Raw genomic sequence first — 19,366 nt, forward strand, 5'->3', positions numbered from 1 at the left:
ATATACTTTATATGTACTACACATTCCTGTTTGAAATCAGTTATAAATTAAACAGGAATCAAGCTCTTCCACCAAGCTGTACGTTTCATACCCATACATGATGGGTTATTTACAATAGGTTTATCTATTCGTTTATTCACACATACACAGTGCAGATGCACTAAATGGCGGTTCAAATGAAGTACTAGTGCACTCTGAATGAGAGTGTGAGAATTTGATTAACGGCATACCTCCAGACACTTCGTATGGAGTGCAGAAAGTGCAGGGAGAAGGCACAAGGCTTCAGTCTTGATATATACCCACCTAGATACTTGCAGCAATCAGTATTGAGCATTTCAGTTAAGGAGAATTTTTTACCACAATGAATCATTCAATTTCTAGTAATTTATATGTAATGAATTACTGTTTTAGACAAGCTTATTGTATTAAAAACGTGCTAGTGAAGGAATTATTACAAGATATTTTACGAATTTTGCACTAACTCCAAAACTCTGACGAAAGGAGTTAAGTAAAAGGAATCCAATAAAAAAAAGGATATAACAAGGTGGAAGGTGGCTTTCCATCATTGATGTATAGAACATATGAATAACCATCGTACAATTTTCCTTTGATTGAGTAATAATATGGAAGAGATGCATGGATGGTGAAATTTCTTTTTTCATAAAATCGTATTGCAATGGAGTTTGTCGTCAAAACGTGCAGGTAGACAACTTTACAGTCATTCAAATCCTCAGAGGTCAAATATGAGAGAAGGTTGTCTAACAAGAGGGAAGCTGTTTTTGTGTGTTTGGTTTGTTAACATAACATGTTTCAGTTAGTGAGTGCAATTGTGATGTTGTGTTTGTATGTGCTGTGCCTTTTGGCTTGTTTTTATCACATAATGTGATATACTAAACACTGATGAGTTAGAACTTAACAAGACATTTTATGTTACAAATGCCCAACCTATGCCAAGTCTGCGATATTGTTTGACTACCCCAAGACTCAATATATATGCCACTAAAGTGTTGCTTGGGTAGTATGCTGCCAAAATATCAGAATCCTTTAAAACAAAATAACAAATAAAATTTGTTATTTAAGAGATTAATAATTTAAAATTTAGTGCTAATATTTTTTTACTTCTCTATTGCATCTGATCTTTGGCTTAACTTCTGAAACAATCATTCCTATGATCTTTAAATTAATTGTAGCTGCCAGCGAATAGAATCTAGGATTAGTTAGTATGTCTGTGTACCAGCTTTCTGGATATCTATAAATAAAATCCAGTTAAATAATCAACTAACCTGTCAACCTCTTACTATTATTTAAACAACGATAATTACTATCAGATACGATTAAATTATAGTTTTAATATTATACAAAGAAATATTGTAGTCATGTTTCGTGAGTAGTGAAATAATATAATTATAACACTTTGACTTTGGCTAACTACTAAAGAAACATTTGTCAAATTTCTAATTATGATAAGTATGTTTTATAAGAATTATTTTAATATTTATACTTACAAATTTCAAAATAGAGTAAAAATTATAATAAAACGTCATAAATGAATAATAAAATATTAAAATTTAATATTAATTTAATAATTAAATATATATAATAAAATACACACTGTATTGGAAACCAATCTGCACACAACTGCTTGACTTCCAACAAATCATCTGGACATAGATACCTAAGTTGGATTTGCTGTTGTACGTTGAAACATTCGGCCATCTTGTTGCTGACGTTACTTTCGTACATTTGCAACTGAGAACAGAAGAACCAATCGTTCCACTACTAATTCAATTTCGTGTTGGTTAGGAATAGGGATCGTAATTTTCATTTAATTTTATTTCATTGGTTATATTTTTAAAATTTTGCATCAGTGGTGCATTTAAATTTTGGAAAAACAAACATCGCAAAAATCACTCCTTGCGTTACAATCAAACTTTAAATTTAATGAATTTAATGAAAATTAGAAAATATTTACGTGTTTACTTTTAGTTTATTTTAAATATTTTTTGATTAGACCCTGGAAATTAAAGAATAGAATTAATATTTCACTTTATTTTGGTTTTGGTAATATGCCTTTTTCACAATACAGAATGAGATTAGCATCAAAGCATTAATTAGAGCACATTAAGAACCAATTATATAAAATAAAATCATATATATAGAATAAAACTATGTACTAATATGTACGGTTAAAGATCCAGAGCATATGGTCGGTAACCATACCAACCATATGTAACTGTAATACAGTTATTCTATGCAATTCATTCAACCATAAACGTCAAGTTACCTCTACTGATATTGAATTTATACCAAAATTTGGTTGTTATAATATACCAAATAAGTAAATGTCTCGTTGTTGTATAACTTCAGTGGATCCGACACCAACACACATGAGGCATAGAGAACCTCCTCTCTATCAAATGCCTCACCTGTGGTTAGTTTAGTAGTGAGTTATCACTCAATTATTAATTAATTAATTAATTAATCAGCTTTTTATTTAATTAAGCAATTAATTTAACTAAGATAACGTATTTATCCGTATATTTTTGATATGTTTGGTACGGAAGATCATTTATTTATTATCATATCAAGGCAGCCAAACTTGGATATGATGAACCCAATGGTGAACAGTCACGCTGACTTTAAACTGGTCAGATATCATTTTATAATAATTAATTTTTTCTTTTAAAATTTCAACCATGCGAATGCACATTTCATGTTATAGATAGATCGGTTGCTTATTTCTCATTAAATAGTTTTTTTTATCTTCATTAACAACGCTTTAGAATAGTTTTTTCCATCTTTTCTGTACATTTTTTCTTTTTTAATTCTTAGCAGTACGAACAATAGCACACACAGCAATGGTTATACGCATGGATGAACGCATCAAACACATTGCGTGTTACACACACGGACACACACACACATTGCGCATTATAAGCATCCTAACCTACTAGTCCATGCAGACTGGCACTTTTCACCATTTCATCATCTTGCCAAAAAAAAAAACAAAAACAAAATGATTAAAACAGCATAGTTCGTTACTACATTTTGTATAACAAGGCGAAGTTTTAAAAAAAAATTTCCCTTATTTTCATTGACGATTTTTGAAAAATTATAAGTTCCTTTCAGGAAAAATGAAATAATTCCAAATGGTAATTAATAATTACAGTATAATAATGTAAATAACAAAAATAGGGTGGATTAGCGAAGTGGAGCGGAGATTACCCCTTCATGCATTCGAGAAGCAAGCAGGCCACTGAGCCTGATTGGTTCACGAGGAGGGTGACCAATATCGTGGACAACAACAGGCAGTGGTCACTTTGGCACAGAGAAGGTTAGTAAGTTAGTTGGTTGGCTGGTTGGTTGGTTTGTTTGGTTGGTTGGTTGGTTGGTTGGTTGGTTGGTTGGTTGGTTGGTTGGTTGGTTAGCTGGTTGGTTGGTTAGATAGTTAGTTAGTAGGAAAGATTGTTTTTAAAATTTAGTGTTTTTCATTTAGATAGATTGTGTTTTTAGTTGCAAACACGCACACGCACACACACTCCATAAAAACTTCCAGGAATCTCCAAGCCAACTCAGAGAAGAATAATCTCGCAAGCAGACTACATGGGAACTGACCCTGATCGAAGAATGGTCTTAGCGGAAGTGACGTCAACATGGAAAAGTGGTTACAGGGCTGTCCCACACAATTTAGAGGGACAAGTATCGGTCCCTAAATGGGGCATCTACCATCCCGGTAATTATGAAAATCCCACGAGAACAACATCGCTGCGATCTCTCGGAAGTTTATTCAAGACCGGATAAAATAATTAAACAGTGATAAAAATTATTATTTTATTATTTCTAATAATTTTATTATTGCCACTGTTAATTAAAGAAATATCAATATTAATTTGTGATATACTACTGGATACAAATTGTTAAATGAGAAAACAACGTATGTGTATTTCTCTCACCATGTATATTCTTTTTGACAAAATATTTAAATGAAGCTTATTTTGTTAGAAAGCACGTTTACATGAACTAACATAAATTCACATAATTTAGTATTAGTAGTAGTGGTTGTAATATACCAATAAATCTATCGTATGGAGACGCTAAATAAACATTTTATGGGTCTTCACAATGACGTAAATTAAATCATTATTAGTTTTCTCTTTTCTTATTAACGGATAGATTTTCTTTTCACTTTCTGTTGATAATGTCGATTTTTTTTCAAACAAAAGAAGTTTCCATAATTGTTATTATTACTGTTATCTTCTTTTAACACTGCTGCTCGTGCCCCTTTCTTTTCTCATATATCTCCATATCTTGTTCTCTTGCACTGGCTACCTATCAAATATAGAATAATTTTTGAAATTTGTATTTGCTTTTTCTGGCCCTTTTCTCTGGAACTCTCTAGCCCCTTCTCTGACTAATTCTCTCTCACTTACGAAGTTAAGAGCGGATCTCAATATTCATCTGTTTGCAAAATTCATTGAAGAGCTCTGTTGAACATTGCGGAAATTGAGCTTTATAAACTAATTGATTGATTGATTGATTGAATGATTGATTGATTGAATCTTAATTTTATGATTAATAATAGCCCGTTCTCAATAATCTCTGACTCTATCAATAAGCCATCCAATGACTCGGGTGGTAAAAATATAAACGAAAGCTCACGACCGTGTAATGAATGAATGCTCTGCTCATATATATATATATATATATATATATATATATATATATATTAATATATATGTGTGTGTGCGTGTTTGTTTGTGCTTGTGTTCGTATACGTATAACGTATATATAATTGATAAACTTTACGCTGGCAACACTTCTATTGTTAAGCTAGGTAGGTAGTTGAGGAATTCAATATTTGAGAGAATATTGTTGAGACAATATCATTGTTCGATTCTTACATATACTCATGCACACACACATACACACGCTTACACACACATGCAAACACACACACACTCATATTTTTTATATTTGTGCATATATATATATATAAATGCATTGTACAGTTGGGTGATATGCTTGTCGTAGATGACTAAGTCAGAAATCGTCGTGATGTTTCATAGCATGAATTTAACATATATGTAGCCATAATTATTCGAATTTAATTTTATTTTCGATAAGTTATTGCAATCTGCTCCGCTTCAGATCTTCAAAAGATTGAATTAATAAGATTTTTAACCGTTGAATTGCTTTCACGTTGGTAAATTTTTTTGGGCGAGTTGTAAATTAAAAAATCCATCGAATTGATAGCAACAGCAGATTCACGTAAGATATCTCAATGAACTACTACATAGCTGATCATGCTCAACACTCTGTAAAGTAAAACTGAATAATTGTTATTTCTGGAAATTAAACCATGATCACTCTCAATTCTCTTTATTCTGTGAGTTTTCTAACTTGTTGCACTTTGTTTAAAATGCTTAAATATTGCTGTCACCTACCAATATCAATTTAAACAAAATTGTTAATATCTGAAAAAATTACAGAATATAAAAAAAGATTATTTATATTATTTTTCAGGTTTTCTTGATCTGCTCAGGTAAATCTCTAAAAATGTTCAATTTCCTTTATTATTTTCAAATAATTTTAAAATGTAACAGTAAAACAGACATTAAAACAAAAAAATAAAAACTTTTTACTTTATAGTTGCCATACTAGGGATAAATTCTGAAGGAAGGTACCTACAGGCACCGTCACGTCAAAAACGAGAAGAGTATGTAATCGTCGTCATCACACCAACGCCATATGAATTAGCACAACAAAATGCTGCGACAGATACACCAACTCCATTTGGCTACAGTCCTTTTGATTCTGGCATAACAGTTTTCTCTGTGAACAATCCAACCCCAACTTTAGCGTTTTCAAACCATCCAATCGCTCAATCGACCACTTTACCTCCAGTTTCAGAACCGCCCATAAATTACCAAATTATCTACCAAACCTTCTACAGCGAGGTCCTCAAAGTTTGGACATCCCTGGCTCCCAGCGAGAATTTGAAGCACACCATAGGAGAACAATTATGCTCATTCTTTGACATATCCCCTTTCTTGATCACCAACATCACCCTCCTGAGCAATGCTGAAGGTATGCAGATATTTTAGAGAATAAAACAATTTTCTAGAGTATTTCAAAAGTTTTGTTTTAAAATAATATTATGAAGCAATAATTTTGTACGATATTTCATTAACATTCGGTAATAAAATTCAATTTTCTCGATAGGTAGAGCAGTGGTGAAGTTCCAGGTGTTGGCGAATGTTATCGTGTCGAACGTGAAAGCCAGCAACTATTTCTACAACGTACGAAAGAACAACCCCCAGGAACAGTTCACACTGAAACTGCAGGATGGCCAGGAAACTGTATATATAAAGCAGATTCTCAAGTTCTGCAATTGGACAGGTGTGTGGGTGTGTGCGTGTGCGAGGTGCGTGTGTGTGCGAGGTGCGTGTGTGTGTGGTGTGTGTGTATTATCGAAGTGTTTGTTCGTTTCTGTGATATTAATGTGTTGGTTTGTCTACCTGATCATTTATGTTTCTAAAAAATTTAATAGTTCTATCTAATCTTCTCTAATTATAAAAAACACCTCACACACACACACACACACACACACACACACACACACACACACACACACACACGATTATCTACAAATACACAGACAACGGCTTCTGCGGTGGCAACATAATATGTCCACTCGGCTACACGTGCACGGCAGACCCGATGTGCAACTTGCAGTGCCTTAAAACGACCACAGACCCCCCACCGCCCAACAACAACCTCTACGCCCTCTTCGTCATCCCCATCGTCGTCATCATTGTTCTCATCTTGGTTCTTCTCTGGTACTTCCGCTACAGACGACCCTCGGAGAAAGTCAAAATAGACTTGAACGAATTGGGTTACGTTGAAAACAGGTCAAAATACGGCGGTACGACGGCCAGGCGCAAGGATACGATATCCGGATTGTCCCTGGCCAATGCCGGAGTCAGGAACGAGGTGTTTGCTACTATGGGTCGAAATTACGGATTTTCTTTGGAAAATGGCGACTTCACCCCGGCACCTGATGACGACCTGGGAATTTCCAAGAAAGAAGAATACGAAGATGTTAAAACAAACATGTTTTAAATAAATATTGCTGTAAAAAAATTTTACGATCAAACGTCAGATAGCATGCATGAAGATACAAATGATAAACACTGAACAAAATTACTTGATTGCAAGATACTTTCATACTTTTAACGATCGAATGTTGCAGGAATTTATTTATGTTCTTATCCATCTATCACTAATCACCTTACCATTTTGAATAATGGTGAACATTCCTAATACATTTAATTTCTACCGAAAATGTCAATGATGACTAAAACTGTAAATAAACTTTAATATTTAAAAGATCTAACATTTTTATAAAATCATAGTGACAATTCCCATTACGGTTATACGCATGCGTTATATACGTAGGTCATAATATATTACGTATGAAATGTCATCAACGTTAAAGATGAAAATAAATGGCTACATAAACCACATAGACAATAAAAATCGTTGCTTATCACTTCAATTATCATCACAATCATCGCTATTATCATCATTAACATGTTTCATCACCATCTTCATAGTTATTATCACCAGTCGAAATAAATCTACAGCTGATTTGGACTGTTTTTTTGGTTGATTTGACATTTTTCGAAAGAATAAAATCTTTAACCTCAAAATTTTATTCCAGAGTTTTATTTCGATAACATTATCATATAATATAGTAGTGTATATATATATATATATATATATATATATATATATATATATATATATATATAAACCATATTACTCATAAACCAGCTTATATATATATATATTTATACACATTTATATATATATATATAATACATATATAGAATTAAGACTGTCAGAAATGCAGTTTTTGATGAAGCATGTTCCGCGTTAGTTAGCTTCCAGTTTAATTTTTCGACATTTCTAACGGTAGATCGTAAATCATTGTCAAGTTTCTTGAGTTTAAAACTAAAATTTTAATAAAACTAAATAAAAATTTTGGTTTTGAACTCAAGAAACTTAACAATGATTTACGATCTACTGTTAGAAAAATCGAAAAATTTAACTGGAGGCTAACTAACGCGGAACATGCTGTGATTTTCATCAATAATTGCATATATAACACACACACAGACACACGCACACACAGACACACACACACACATATGTATATATAATACACACATATACATACATACATACATACAAAAACATATATAACAGATAAGAAAGCTCCAAGAAAATTGAAGTCTTCGAACAAATATGCATACAAAAGGACAACTACTACATGGTGCATATGCCTGAATAAGTTAATGGAAAGAATTATATATATATATATATGTTTAAAAAAATAGTTATATATATATATAAACTTAAAAATTAGAAAAATCTAAAATTGTTTCACTACCCATATTAAAAATATATTAATATATTTCGTCTATATATATTTGATTACGTAAAAATGATTTTTAACGTTGTAAGCGTTACACATCTTACAAAGTTACATACTAATCGTTCTATGTGTGTGTGAGATGTTTTGGCGGTTATTGCACTTAAAAGCAGCAGATGACAAATGAACGTCAGCCGGATAGATCTGTAATATGTGAAAAAAATAATTTATTAGGCTGGGCGGAAAGGCTGGCTGGATGAAAAAATTTACCAAATTTCAATTTTCTTTCTGGTTTAAAATTGGGTAACTTAAAAAACATTCACTCAAAAATTAGAAGTAGAGGACAGAGAAATATAAACGTTATTTTGTTGCGTGAATTTGGTGACAATTTGTATACAAATATTCTGTATGTATGCCTTCGTGTGTGTGTGCGTGTGTGTGTGTTTGTGTGTATGCGTGTAGTATATACGTGCGTGCGTGTGTGTGTTTTGGTACGCTAGAAAAGTTTTGAGACTAGAGAAATAAATACTTAATAATATTAAACCAGCTGAACAATTGAACAATTGCAACGTAAAAATAATTCAGAACTATGAAAAAATAAATAAATAATGAATAGGTGTAATAATATTTATATTTCAATATATAATAAAATACAATAAATAAATAAAGCCTAGAATAAGTAAATATTGAATGAAAAAAGAGAAATTATTTAGATTAAAAGAAAAGAGAAAAAAACCATACCACCAGCACGAGCAAAATTTTATATAAGCATCAAGATGTACAGCTCAAATAAATAAAAACACACACACGCACACACACACGTACATACGCACGCACCACACACACACACATACATACATAAAAAAATACATAATTATATATCAATATTATATGAAGACACTATACTAGATATTACAATAAGAAACCATGTTGCAATATCAGAGCATATAAGATGGGACTTTAAAGGCACCATGTATAAAGCATATATCATTATCATTTAGTTATCACCATCCTAAGAATAAATGGCATACAGAAAATATATTTTGTATGTTGTAGAATGTAAAAAAGTGAAATAATTACAATGGTTGTCAAAAATAACATTACAATACAAAGATGAATGACTTATTATACAAATATTATATTATCTATATAGGTGAAGCAATCTCTCTCTCTTTCTCTACCTCTATCTCTCTATCGTTCTAAACCTATATATATATATATATCTATATATATATATATATATATATATATATATATAGAAGGAAATGATAGAAAGTAAGAGAGAGAGAGAAAAGAGAGAGAGGCGGTGAAGGATTGTGAACAAAATGAGAAAAAGAAGAATGATAGAGATAACATGAAAGAGAGAGAGAGAGAGAGAAAAGAAAGAAAGAGAAAGTGAGAAGTAGGAGAGAAAGAAAAAAAGAAAGAAAGAGAAAAACAGAAAGAAAGAAAAACATTTGATCTTCAGTTATGTGAATAAATGCAAAAATTTGTCAACAAAGAAAGATTAAAAGAAAATGAATAAAATAATATTAAAAAAAATCATTTAGGGCCATATTTCTGGAGTTAGTTAGACAAACCATCGTACATATTAAATAAATAAATAGATTGAATATAAAAAAAAGAAATAACAATATCCACGCACACATATTTACAAACAAACAGACACGCATACATAGAGGGACTAACAGATTAGTTAGTAATAAAACAGATCTACACGTTGTTTGTTTCATCAAACATCTCAATAAAATCAGCATATTGTATATAAAATGTAATGCAAATTGGTCCATATATATATATAAGGCATACAAATGACTGACACACATACGCACAAACACACAGACAAACAAACACATACACAAACACACACAAGACACACAAAACCCTTTAAAGCTGACAAGAATATCGAATGGAAAATAGAAAAGAGCGCGAGCGCAGTCGCCGTCATCATCATCACCACCACCACCACCATCATTATCATCACCATCGCTTACGTCATCATCGCTATAGCCTACGTCATAATGGTCGTCATCAACAATCATGTTGGTGTCGTCTTTTCTACATGGCTACAATATAACGATGATGTGATGAGAGGGTGGTAAGGAAATGATTACATTAAGTACACAGAGTAGAAAAGACAAAAAATCACATTAATAATAATAATAAAATAATTATAATAATAATAAAAATAATAATAATAATATGTCGGCAGCTTTTTGTCAGAGTGTATAAGAATAACTTTGGTACGGAGCTATTGAATGCGAAAAAAATTACAAATAATAATAATAATAACACAAATAATAATAATAATAACAACAAAAATCATGATGGTGATGATAATCAGAGGACGACAGCGGTGGCAGCAGCGTTGACGACCGGCTTCAGGTCGCTCTTTTTTCTCATGCTTCTCCTCACCGCGTCCGCTCGTCTGTAAGGTTCACTCTTGAGATCTGTGATGAAGATGATGATGATGAGGATTGTGATGATGAAGATTGTGAAGATGATGATAAGTGTGATGATGATGACTGTAAAGATGATGATAAGGATGATTGCAATTATGATGATTGTGATGGTGATGATGATGACGACAACGACGATAATGATGATAGTGGCAATGATGATGATTGATTGATTGGACCTCGAACTTACTTGTAAGAATGTCTTCTAGCGTTCCATGGCCAATCTCATCCCTGTTTAAAACTTTCTTTTCTCTAATTCTCTGCTGCTTCTGCTTCAACTCGCCAACAACTGTTTCCTGTATTGTTGTTTGTTGTGGTTGCACGGATGTTTGTTGTGGTTGTATTGATGTTGTTGCATTGATGTCTTGATGTTATTTGGTTGGCGTTGTTGCTGTATTCATGCTGTTGTAATTTTGTAGATGTTGTTGTTGCTGTTGTTTTCCTTGGTCTATAATGTTGTTGTTTGTTGATGGTAAAACGTCAATAACCTCAAAGACAACAATAAAAACATAAAAAAAAAACAAAAAAAAACCTGAAGTTGTTTCTTATTCTCTCTTTTATTCTCCTTGACCGAAGCCTTGATAGTCTTCTGGGCCTCTTCCAGTTTCATCATGTTCTCCAGATCAACTTCAGCTTGCTGGTAACAAGCGACGATATCATCATTAATTTTTTATTTTAATTTGAAAAGAAATATTCAAAATTAAATTCTAGAATGAATAACTTCAATAAATAAAAGTTTAGAATGAAAAATCGCTATCAGCTAAAGCAATTGTGTGCAATTCAAATTAGCAAACCAATGATCATACAATAATTATCTGGTTGTTAAGCTCTATATAACTTAACAACAAGATAGCTTATTGTGTGCTAATAAAATCTATATAGTTGGTTATCTTTAAGATAAATATTATTAATTTAATTTATTTTTGTAATTTTACAAAAAAATTCCTTGAAATGATTAGACCTATTATTGAATGATTGACTGAGTGAGTGAATGAATGAATGAGTGAATTAATGAAAAAATAAACAAACGAAAAAATAAACGAGAGAACAAATGAGAAAAGAATGAAATAACGGTCGAACGAACGTTTGAATGAAAGAAAGATTGAATGAAAGGTTAAATGAAGAAACGAATGAACAGAATGAATGACTGGAAGGATGAACGAATAAATGAAAGAACGAATGAATGAAAATCTGGCAACCTTAAACGCTTTGATGAACCTCAGGAAGAGATTGAAGAATGTACTAGGAGAGAGAGTCTTGACATTTTCGCCGAAGTATTCTACGACCTGGCTGTATATGTCCTGTTATGTGGTGGGTCAGTTCGTTCGTTCGTTCTTTCGTTCGTTCGCTCGTTTATTCATTCAGTAAAGATAAATAACAATTCATTCATACATTTAGCTATTCAATTATTCATCACTTTTTAGAAACATAAAAAATAAATTAGTTAATTATCCAATTAAAAATTGAAGATTCAAATCAGCGCGCCATTCATTCACCCAATTTATTCACCCCTAATCCAATCAATTAACCAATCATCCAGCTAACCAGGGCAGTCAAAAACCAACCAGCCAATCAAAGAACCATGAGACTAACTAGCCAGCCGACGAACCCATCAACCAGCCAGCCAACCAACCTGAGCCTGTTTAGCCTCAATTTTCAGTTTCTTAATCTTGTCATCGGCATTGCTAACGAAATCCTTTAAAATGATGGGAACGTCCCTATCTTTCCTGTGCTCGTACTCACGTCTGGTCAGCTCCATGCCCTTGTCCAACTCCGAAATGTCAGAAAGAATGTTTTCCAGGGATACTTCGAAAATAATTTTAACTTACCATCACCATAACATCATCATAATTATACTCATTATTACCACAACAACAATACATTACCACCACACCACACCACAGCAACAAACCTGGAGCTGCCTTCTCAAGGTGCCTAATCTCACAGTCGAACGTCAGTATGTCGGGGAACTTCTCCCTGACACTCTTCACGATGAAATGAAGCAGAGTTATCTTCTTATCATTCGACTTTGTATCTGTCAGCTGTTAATCAGTCATCATCGTAGCAATGATTTGGTATGCGATGGTGATGACGACGATGACGATAACAAGGATGATGATGAAGATGACGAAGACAATAATAATGTACATGATGATAACAATGATGATAATGACATACAAAAGGTACAAACAGTCAAAATGACCAACATACAAAGGATACAAACATATAAACAAACAAATACAAAGATGGAAATAGATGGAAACAAATATACAAAGATACAGATACAAACGCAGACACAAACAAGTATAAACAGACACAAACACGTACAAACAGATACAAATAGAAGCAAATGTAAACAGATACAAATGGATACAAATGGATACAAATGGATACAAACAGATACAAACAGATACAAACCATGTCTAGACTCTGCAATCGAAAACCATAAACAGCGCCTCGCTTGCAGCTATTCATATAATTGCCAAAGGCAAGTATGACCTAAGAAATAATTTTTAAAAAATTTATTAATAATAAATAATAATAATAATATAATAATAACTATGATAAAATTAAAAATGTAAAGTGACCTCAAATAATTTTCTCAATTTCTTAGATTCCTTGATGGAGAGTGCCGCATCACATATTGCGTGGAGTTGCTGCGATGGAAAAAAAATGTGACATCACTATCAAAACTACCGCAACCATTATCACGATCACCACCACCACCAAACATCATCATCATCGCCCAACATCATTATCATCATCATCACCCAACATCACTATCACAATCGTCCAAATGATCGTCTTCAACGTCATAACCGTCGTTGTAGCCATTATAAAATGCCTTCGTCGTCATCATCACCTTCGCCATAATTGCAATCAGCATGACGTCATCGTCATAATAAGAAAATAAAAATAAGTGAATGAGAGAAGATGAAAAAATGTAAAAAGGAGAAAAGGATATATTAGAAAACAAATTTACACGAACCGGTTGTAAAATATGAAACGTATCAAAGAAGTTTCCAATGAAACTCATTATCATCAGCTTCTGAGGCAACCTCTCAACTTTCATTAACTGTTGTTGTTGTTGAAATATGGAAATTAATTTATTCATAATTAAAAATTATGCATAATTATGATAATGTACAACCCCAATCTAACAGCCAGTGACATATCGACACATACCTACCTAACCAGTTACAAATGGAAAAATTGCTTCATCCCAAATAGCCATGCACCATACCACACCACACAGTAGCTGCTAACAAAAATTGGCACATCTCTTATTTTCCTAATCACATGCTAAACCCCACACTATAACTGCAGCACATCTTTATTTTGACGAATCACGCCCTAGACCCAACTATAACAGTTAGCGACGAATTAACACATCCCTAATTTCCCTAATCGTACACTCGCCAGGACAAATCCCGACCCAAATGCTAACTAACATAAATCATGAATCGATCCTCATCAGACAGCATGTCCAGGGGTTTCTTGTCCTTCTCGTATTCCTTGAACAGTTTCGTTTCCTGCTCGTTCGGCATCACTCTTATCAAAATTTCTACCCTCTCCAAGGTCAACTTCTGAAGGTCAATTCTGAGAGGGTTTTTTTTCAGTTTTAAGAATGAAGAGATGACACGAAATGATTAAATGAGTGAATGAATGATTGATTGACTGACTAAATGAATGAATGAATGAATGAATGAATGAATGAATGAACGAACGAACGAATGAATGAATAAATGAATGACTAACTAAATGAATGAATGAATGATTGAAAGAATGAATGAATGAATGGATAGATGGGTGAATGAGTTAATGTATAGACGTAAAATGGATGTAAAATAAATAGATAGATGAATGAATGGATGGATGCAACGATGAATTAACGAAAGATAGATAAATGAATGAATGAATGCATGAAAAAAATAAATGAATTAATTAATCAGTCAATCAATTAATGAAAGAGATAATTAATTATACTGAGGTTTAATTTACCCAACAATTAATGATGATTAATGATAACATGACAAAGGAATTATATTAATCATAAATTACATTAGTCATGAATTATTAAATTATAATAATAATAAAAAAAATAATAAAAAATATTATTATTATTATTAATATTATTATTAATATTATTAATATTATTATTATTATTATTATTATTATTATCCTCATTAACAATAACCATAACAACAATAATAACATTGACAATTAGAAAAAATAAATATATTACAATAATAATAAAATAATAATAATAATAATAATATAGTTACGTGTTGATTGCCTTTACTATTTCGTCATCCCTTATTTCTATCTTCCTTCTCGTAATGGCTGAAAATTAGTGGAATGAATGAATGAATGAATGAATGAATGAATGAATGAATGAATGAATGAATAAATGAATGAATGAATGAATGAATGAATGAATGAATGAATGAATGAATGAATGAATGAATGAAGGAATGACTAAATCAATCAATCTTATTTTACTTTCGACAAATCCTCATCACATCAATACTAATCATTTTAATCGCCAAATGAATTTATTTATCCTCAAAAACAACAGCAACAACAGCAGTAGCAGAAGCATCAATACCATCATCATTAATATAAAAACAACAGCAACAACAACATCTTATCATTTTTTTGAACATCACTATCGTCATAAACAAAAACGTCATTATCGATTCGTTTCCGCCAACATCATTGCCATTGCAACACTCTTACTTGCCCACTCACTCACTCGCTCGCTCACTCACTCACTCACTCACTCACTCACTCACTCACTCACTCACTCATTCGCTCACTCACTCACTCACTCACCGACATTCCTCAATCGATTAGATTCGAGTAGCGATAATTTTTCCTGTTTCTTCTTCGGCTTGATGGTTGCAGACGCGGTGTCTGGCATGTCCACGTCCAGGAGCGCCATGTTTCCAAGTTTGAATAGATCCTCAAATTCTTTGAAATCTAAGACCTGTGAGTATGTACGTGCGTGTGTGCGTGTACGTTTGTGTGCGTGTGTATGTGTGTACGTGTGTGTGCGTGTGTGTGGTGTCTGTTAATGATGACGAGGGCCATGATGAATGAATAAAGAATGCGGTAATGAATGATGAAGTGAATACAACATACGAATGTTGTAACATGAAATTTATAAATTTTAGGTATTGTAATAATGATAAATAATGATGACCTTGTATAGTTTTTCATCGTCAAGGTCGTTGAACATGGTGCCCTTGACCTCGTTGGGTTTCATGGAGATCCAGTTGAGTACTGGAAGTCTGTAGGTCGGCTGGATGGCTTTCTTAATGGTAACTGGTTGGTCGGTTGATCGTGAGAGTGATTGTTTGATTGGCGATGCAAACGGATGAATCGACGATAGTTGAATGAATTTTGAAAAACTAAACACAAAATGAAAAATAAGCAGAGGTAAGTACTAGCACTTCCTGGCAAGCCCATAGGTGGAGGAGGAGGAGGAGCCCCGAATGGGGGTGCAAGAGGAGGAGGAAGGGGCACCGTAGATGGGGGTAGAGGTGGGGGCATAGGGGGCATCGGTGGAGGTGCAAATGATGATGACGCTGATGCCGTTGGACTTTTGGGTGGAACGAAAGATTTTGGAGTTGTTGGCGTTGAGGCAAGAGACGATGATGACGTCGGTAAACCACCTGGTACTGCTGCTGATGATGAACTGGTCTCTATGGTTGGAGTGACGATGATGAAGGTAATGATGATGATGGACATGATGATGGTGATGATGGTAATGATGGTGATGATGAATAATGATCCTCACTGTGCCCACTCCTTAGAGCTGTTATCTCGGCATTCTGTTTCTCAACAAACTCCTAAATAGATCAAATAATTATCATAAATTATGATAAACAATGCTAGTTATAATGAAGTATAATTAATTATTTATAAAAAATTATAAATTTTATAATAATAATAATAATAATAAAAACAATAATAAGCCATAATAATTAAATTACATACATACCAATAAGTTATCTTTTTCAACGCAGACTTCTTCCAGCTTCTGGCTCAATTCATCTTGATTAGATCACATTAAATTGAATAATAATGATAAAATAACATTAATAATAACAAAACAACAAGCAGAAAACGACCACAGCAGTAGCAAATACAGTAGTAGTAGCAGCAACAGAAGAGGCAACAAGCGCCACATCAATTCAACAACAACAACAACGACAACAACGACTCCATACTTATTTTACAACAGGCATAGTCTTCTTGCTCGTGCATTTTATCCAAAGTCTGAAAATTAGTTATTAAAGGTAATAATTATAATTAACATTAATTAATTAAATATTATTTAACCATTTACAAGTAAAAACAATATCCATTCAGTACCCAAATTGTCATTATTCAACCACAAACAACAGAATTTTTATCTAAAAAGCAGGAAAAACTCGTCAGAGCAAAAAACATCACCAACGGCCAACCATAAAAAAGTACGACTACCACAAATATTTCTAACATGCGACAATTCTTCCTGCAGTTCAGACACCCTCTCTAGGGCGACGGTCTTCAGATCGGACTCATCTAACAAAGTCTGCACCTCAATTGTGTTGTCCAGGTAGGCATTGACCTGGATTGGCAGTCTTTCACTTTCCGTGTGACGTAGTTTCTGTGTGTGTATGTGTGGGTAAGTTTGTACATGGTATGTGTGTGTGTTGTGTGTGTGTTGTGCGTGTGTGTGTGTTTTTCCTACTAGTTATGCACTTTAGTGTTTAGTTTGGATTCTGTATAAGTTAGTGTTAATTTATAAATGAATGAATAATAACAAATCATGCCCCTAACCTGCAAGTAATCATCGAGACCCAACAGACTGAACTCGTGTTGTAGATGCACCCTAAAGTTCATATTCTCCACAGAGTGCACAATTATGTTAATGAACTGCATACAGGCTACCTGATTTGCATAATTTATTCATATTTAGAAAAATATTTAAGTTGTATTTCTGAGTATATGTATATGCGCGCACAAAAAATAACTTATTTAGCATTAACTATTCGAGAATTAGAAAAAACTATATCTAATTTGCATAATTTGTAAAAAAAATTGCCAAATTGAACAATTTTTTCATGTAAAAACACTAACAAAATCATAATTTATTCGCGTATTAAAAAAAATTGCTTGACCATAAAAACATATAACAAACAAATGTTAACCATGAAATCAATGTGAAACTCTTCATAGTGTTGAAAGTAGTACATGAGAGTCTGGAATCTATGTATCTCACCACAGACCTGTCAAAATTATTTCATCAACAATTTTTAGTATAAAAATTTCGGTTCTTTATTTTCCTACCGACAACTCATGATTGTTTGTTTGATTGATCAAGCAATCAATCAACCAACAAATCGATAAATCTATAAACCATTTACCAATTAGTCAATCGACCGTCGTACCACTGTAAAAGTTACTAACAGTTTTGAAGTTATCGAAGGCACTTAGGATCATCTGATGGCCCCCACTAACGAGACACACGGCTGCAAGTAGCTCCAACACAAGTGTCTTTGTTCTTGTGGCCAGAAATTAAATATCTTAATCATTATCATCATCGTCACATCCATCGTCCTCACCACCGACACAACATTTATGCCACTACATTCACGTCAACATCATCGCTATCGTTGTTATTAATGTCATTATTGTAATCAATATTTTTATCACTATCAACAGCTAGCCACCCGGCCAACCAACCAGCCAAACAAAACAACCGATCAACCAGCCAACCAGCCAACCAATCAAAACAAACCAACCGACCGACCGACCTACCAACCTGTAACTTTTATGATTAAGACTGAGGGCGATGGAATTAATGGCTTGCTCGTGACCAAACACCAAATTGAAGCCGTACTGTATCAATCGATAAAACACTTAACATCTTACATACATATCTACATGCATGCATACACATACAAACAGTCAAACACAGACAAACAAATTCAGACAGATAAACAGACACAGAAACAGACAGACAGACGAACTTGATGGTTCATGATGGCTCTGAGACACATGATGCAAACATGAACATCATTCATGGCAAATCCGTTGTGGTGAAATTTGGGGACGCGAGATTTTATCGAGCGTCGGAAGGAGAAGTTGGTAACTGCATGCGTCAGTGTATGATGAATGAATGAATGGAGTGAATGGAGTGTATGAAGTGAATGAAGTGAATGAAGTGAATTAAGTGAATGAATGAATGAATGAATGAATGAATGAATGAATGAATGAATGAATGAATGAATGAATGAATAAATGAATGAATTATGGGCGTGGCAACGTATTGATAGATGGATAGATGAGCGAATGGATGGACGATTAAATGAATGAAAAACTCGCGCGCGTCGGATTGAATGAGTGAATAAACAAGCAGTTAGATCAACAAACAAGCAAATGAAGGAATATATAATGAACATCATAAAGATTGTTG

The 19,366-nt window shown here is 33.2% G+C and overlaps 3 protein-coding genes across 3 annotated transcripts in view; 1 reads left to right on the forward strand and 2 right to left on the reverse strand.

The window, feature by feature from the left end:
• Nucleotides 1–504: 504 nt before the first annotated feature.
• On the reverse strand, nt 505–1,716 carry HELRODRAFT_64313 (hypothetical protein; the record flags this gene model as incomplete). The annotated part of the gene is made up of 4 exons (XM_009017798.1): nt 505–773; nt 946–1,042; nt 1,120–1,249; nt 1,613–1,716. 4 exons carry the CDS (start codon nt 1,714–1,716, stop codon nt 505–507), a joined length of 600 nt encoding a protein of 199 aa, XP_009016046.1.
• A 671-nt stretch (nt 1,717–2,387) lies between these two features.
• HELRODRAFT_188446 (hypothetical protein) lies at nt 2,388–9,772 on the forward strand (the record flags this gene model as incomplete). The annotated part of the gene is made up of 8 exons (XM_009017799.1): nt 2,388–2,431; nt 2,590–2,647; nt 3,196–3,282; nt 3,568–3,733; nt 5,650–6,087; nt 6,223–6,399; nt 6,659–9,013; nt 9,035–9,772. 7 exons carry the CDS (start codon nt 2,388–2,390, stop codon nt 7,120–7,122), a joined length of 1,434 nt encoding a protein of 477 aa, XP_009016047.1. The 3' UTR covers nt 7,123–9,013; nt 9,035–9,772.
• Nucleotides 9,773–10,777: 1,005 nt separating this feature from the next.
• Nucleotides 10,778–19,366, reverse strand: part of HELRODRAFT_155739 (hypothetical protein) — a gene marked incomplete at both ends in the record, with an annotated part of 11,701 nt that continues 3,112 nt past the window's right edge. Inside the window, 21 exons of the mRNA XM_009017800.1 lie at nt 10,778–10,887; nt 11,087–11,192; nt 11,525–11,529; nt 12,074–12,197; nt 12,530–12,702; nt 12,809–12,938; nt 13,315–13,395; nt 13,485–13,553; nt 13,886–13,972; nt 14,349–14,496; nt 15,183–15,240; nt 15,733–15,886; nt 16,103–16,224; nt 16,353–16,583; nt 16,750–16,751; nt 17,412–17,554; nt 17,728–17,838; nt 18,099–18,176; nt 18,358–18,451; nt 18,713–18,789; nt 18,921–19,042. Of these exons, the coding sequence (XP_009016048.1) occupies nt 10,778–10,887; nt 11,087–11,192; nt 11,525–11,529; nt 12,074–12,197; nt 12,530–12,702; nt 12,809–12,938; nt 13,315–13,395; nt 13,485–13,553; nt 13,886–13,972; nt 14,349–14,496; nt 15,183–15,240; nt 15,733–15,886; nt 16,103–16,224; nt 16,353–16,583; nt 16,750–16,751; nt 17,412–17,554; nt 17,728–17,838; nt 18,099–18,176; nt 18,358–18,451; nt 18,713–18,789; nt 18,921–19,042 (2,225 nt within the window). The remainder of the gene's footprint in view (nt 10,888–11,086; nt 11,193–11,524; nt 11,530–12,073; nt 12,198–12,529; nt 12,703–12,808; nt 12,939–13,314; nt 13,396–13,484; nt 13,554–13,885; nt 13,973–14,348; nt 14,497–15,182; nt 15,241–15,732; nt 15,887–16,102; nt 16,225–16,352; nt 16,584–16,749; nt 16,752–17,411; nt 17,555–17,727; nt 17,839–18,098; nt 18,177–18,357; nt 18,452–18,712; nt 18,790–18,920; nt 19,043–19,366) is intronic.

Source organism: Helobdella robusta, assembly GCF_000326865.2.
Source record: "Helobdella robusta unplaced genomic scaffold HELROscaffold_2, whole genome shotgun sequence".
Lineage (NCBI taxonomy): Eukaryota > Metazoa > Annelida > Clitellata > Rhynchobdellida > Glossiphoniidae > Helobdella > Helobdella robusta.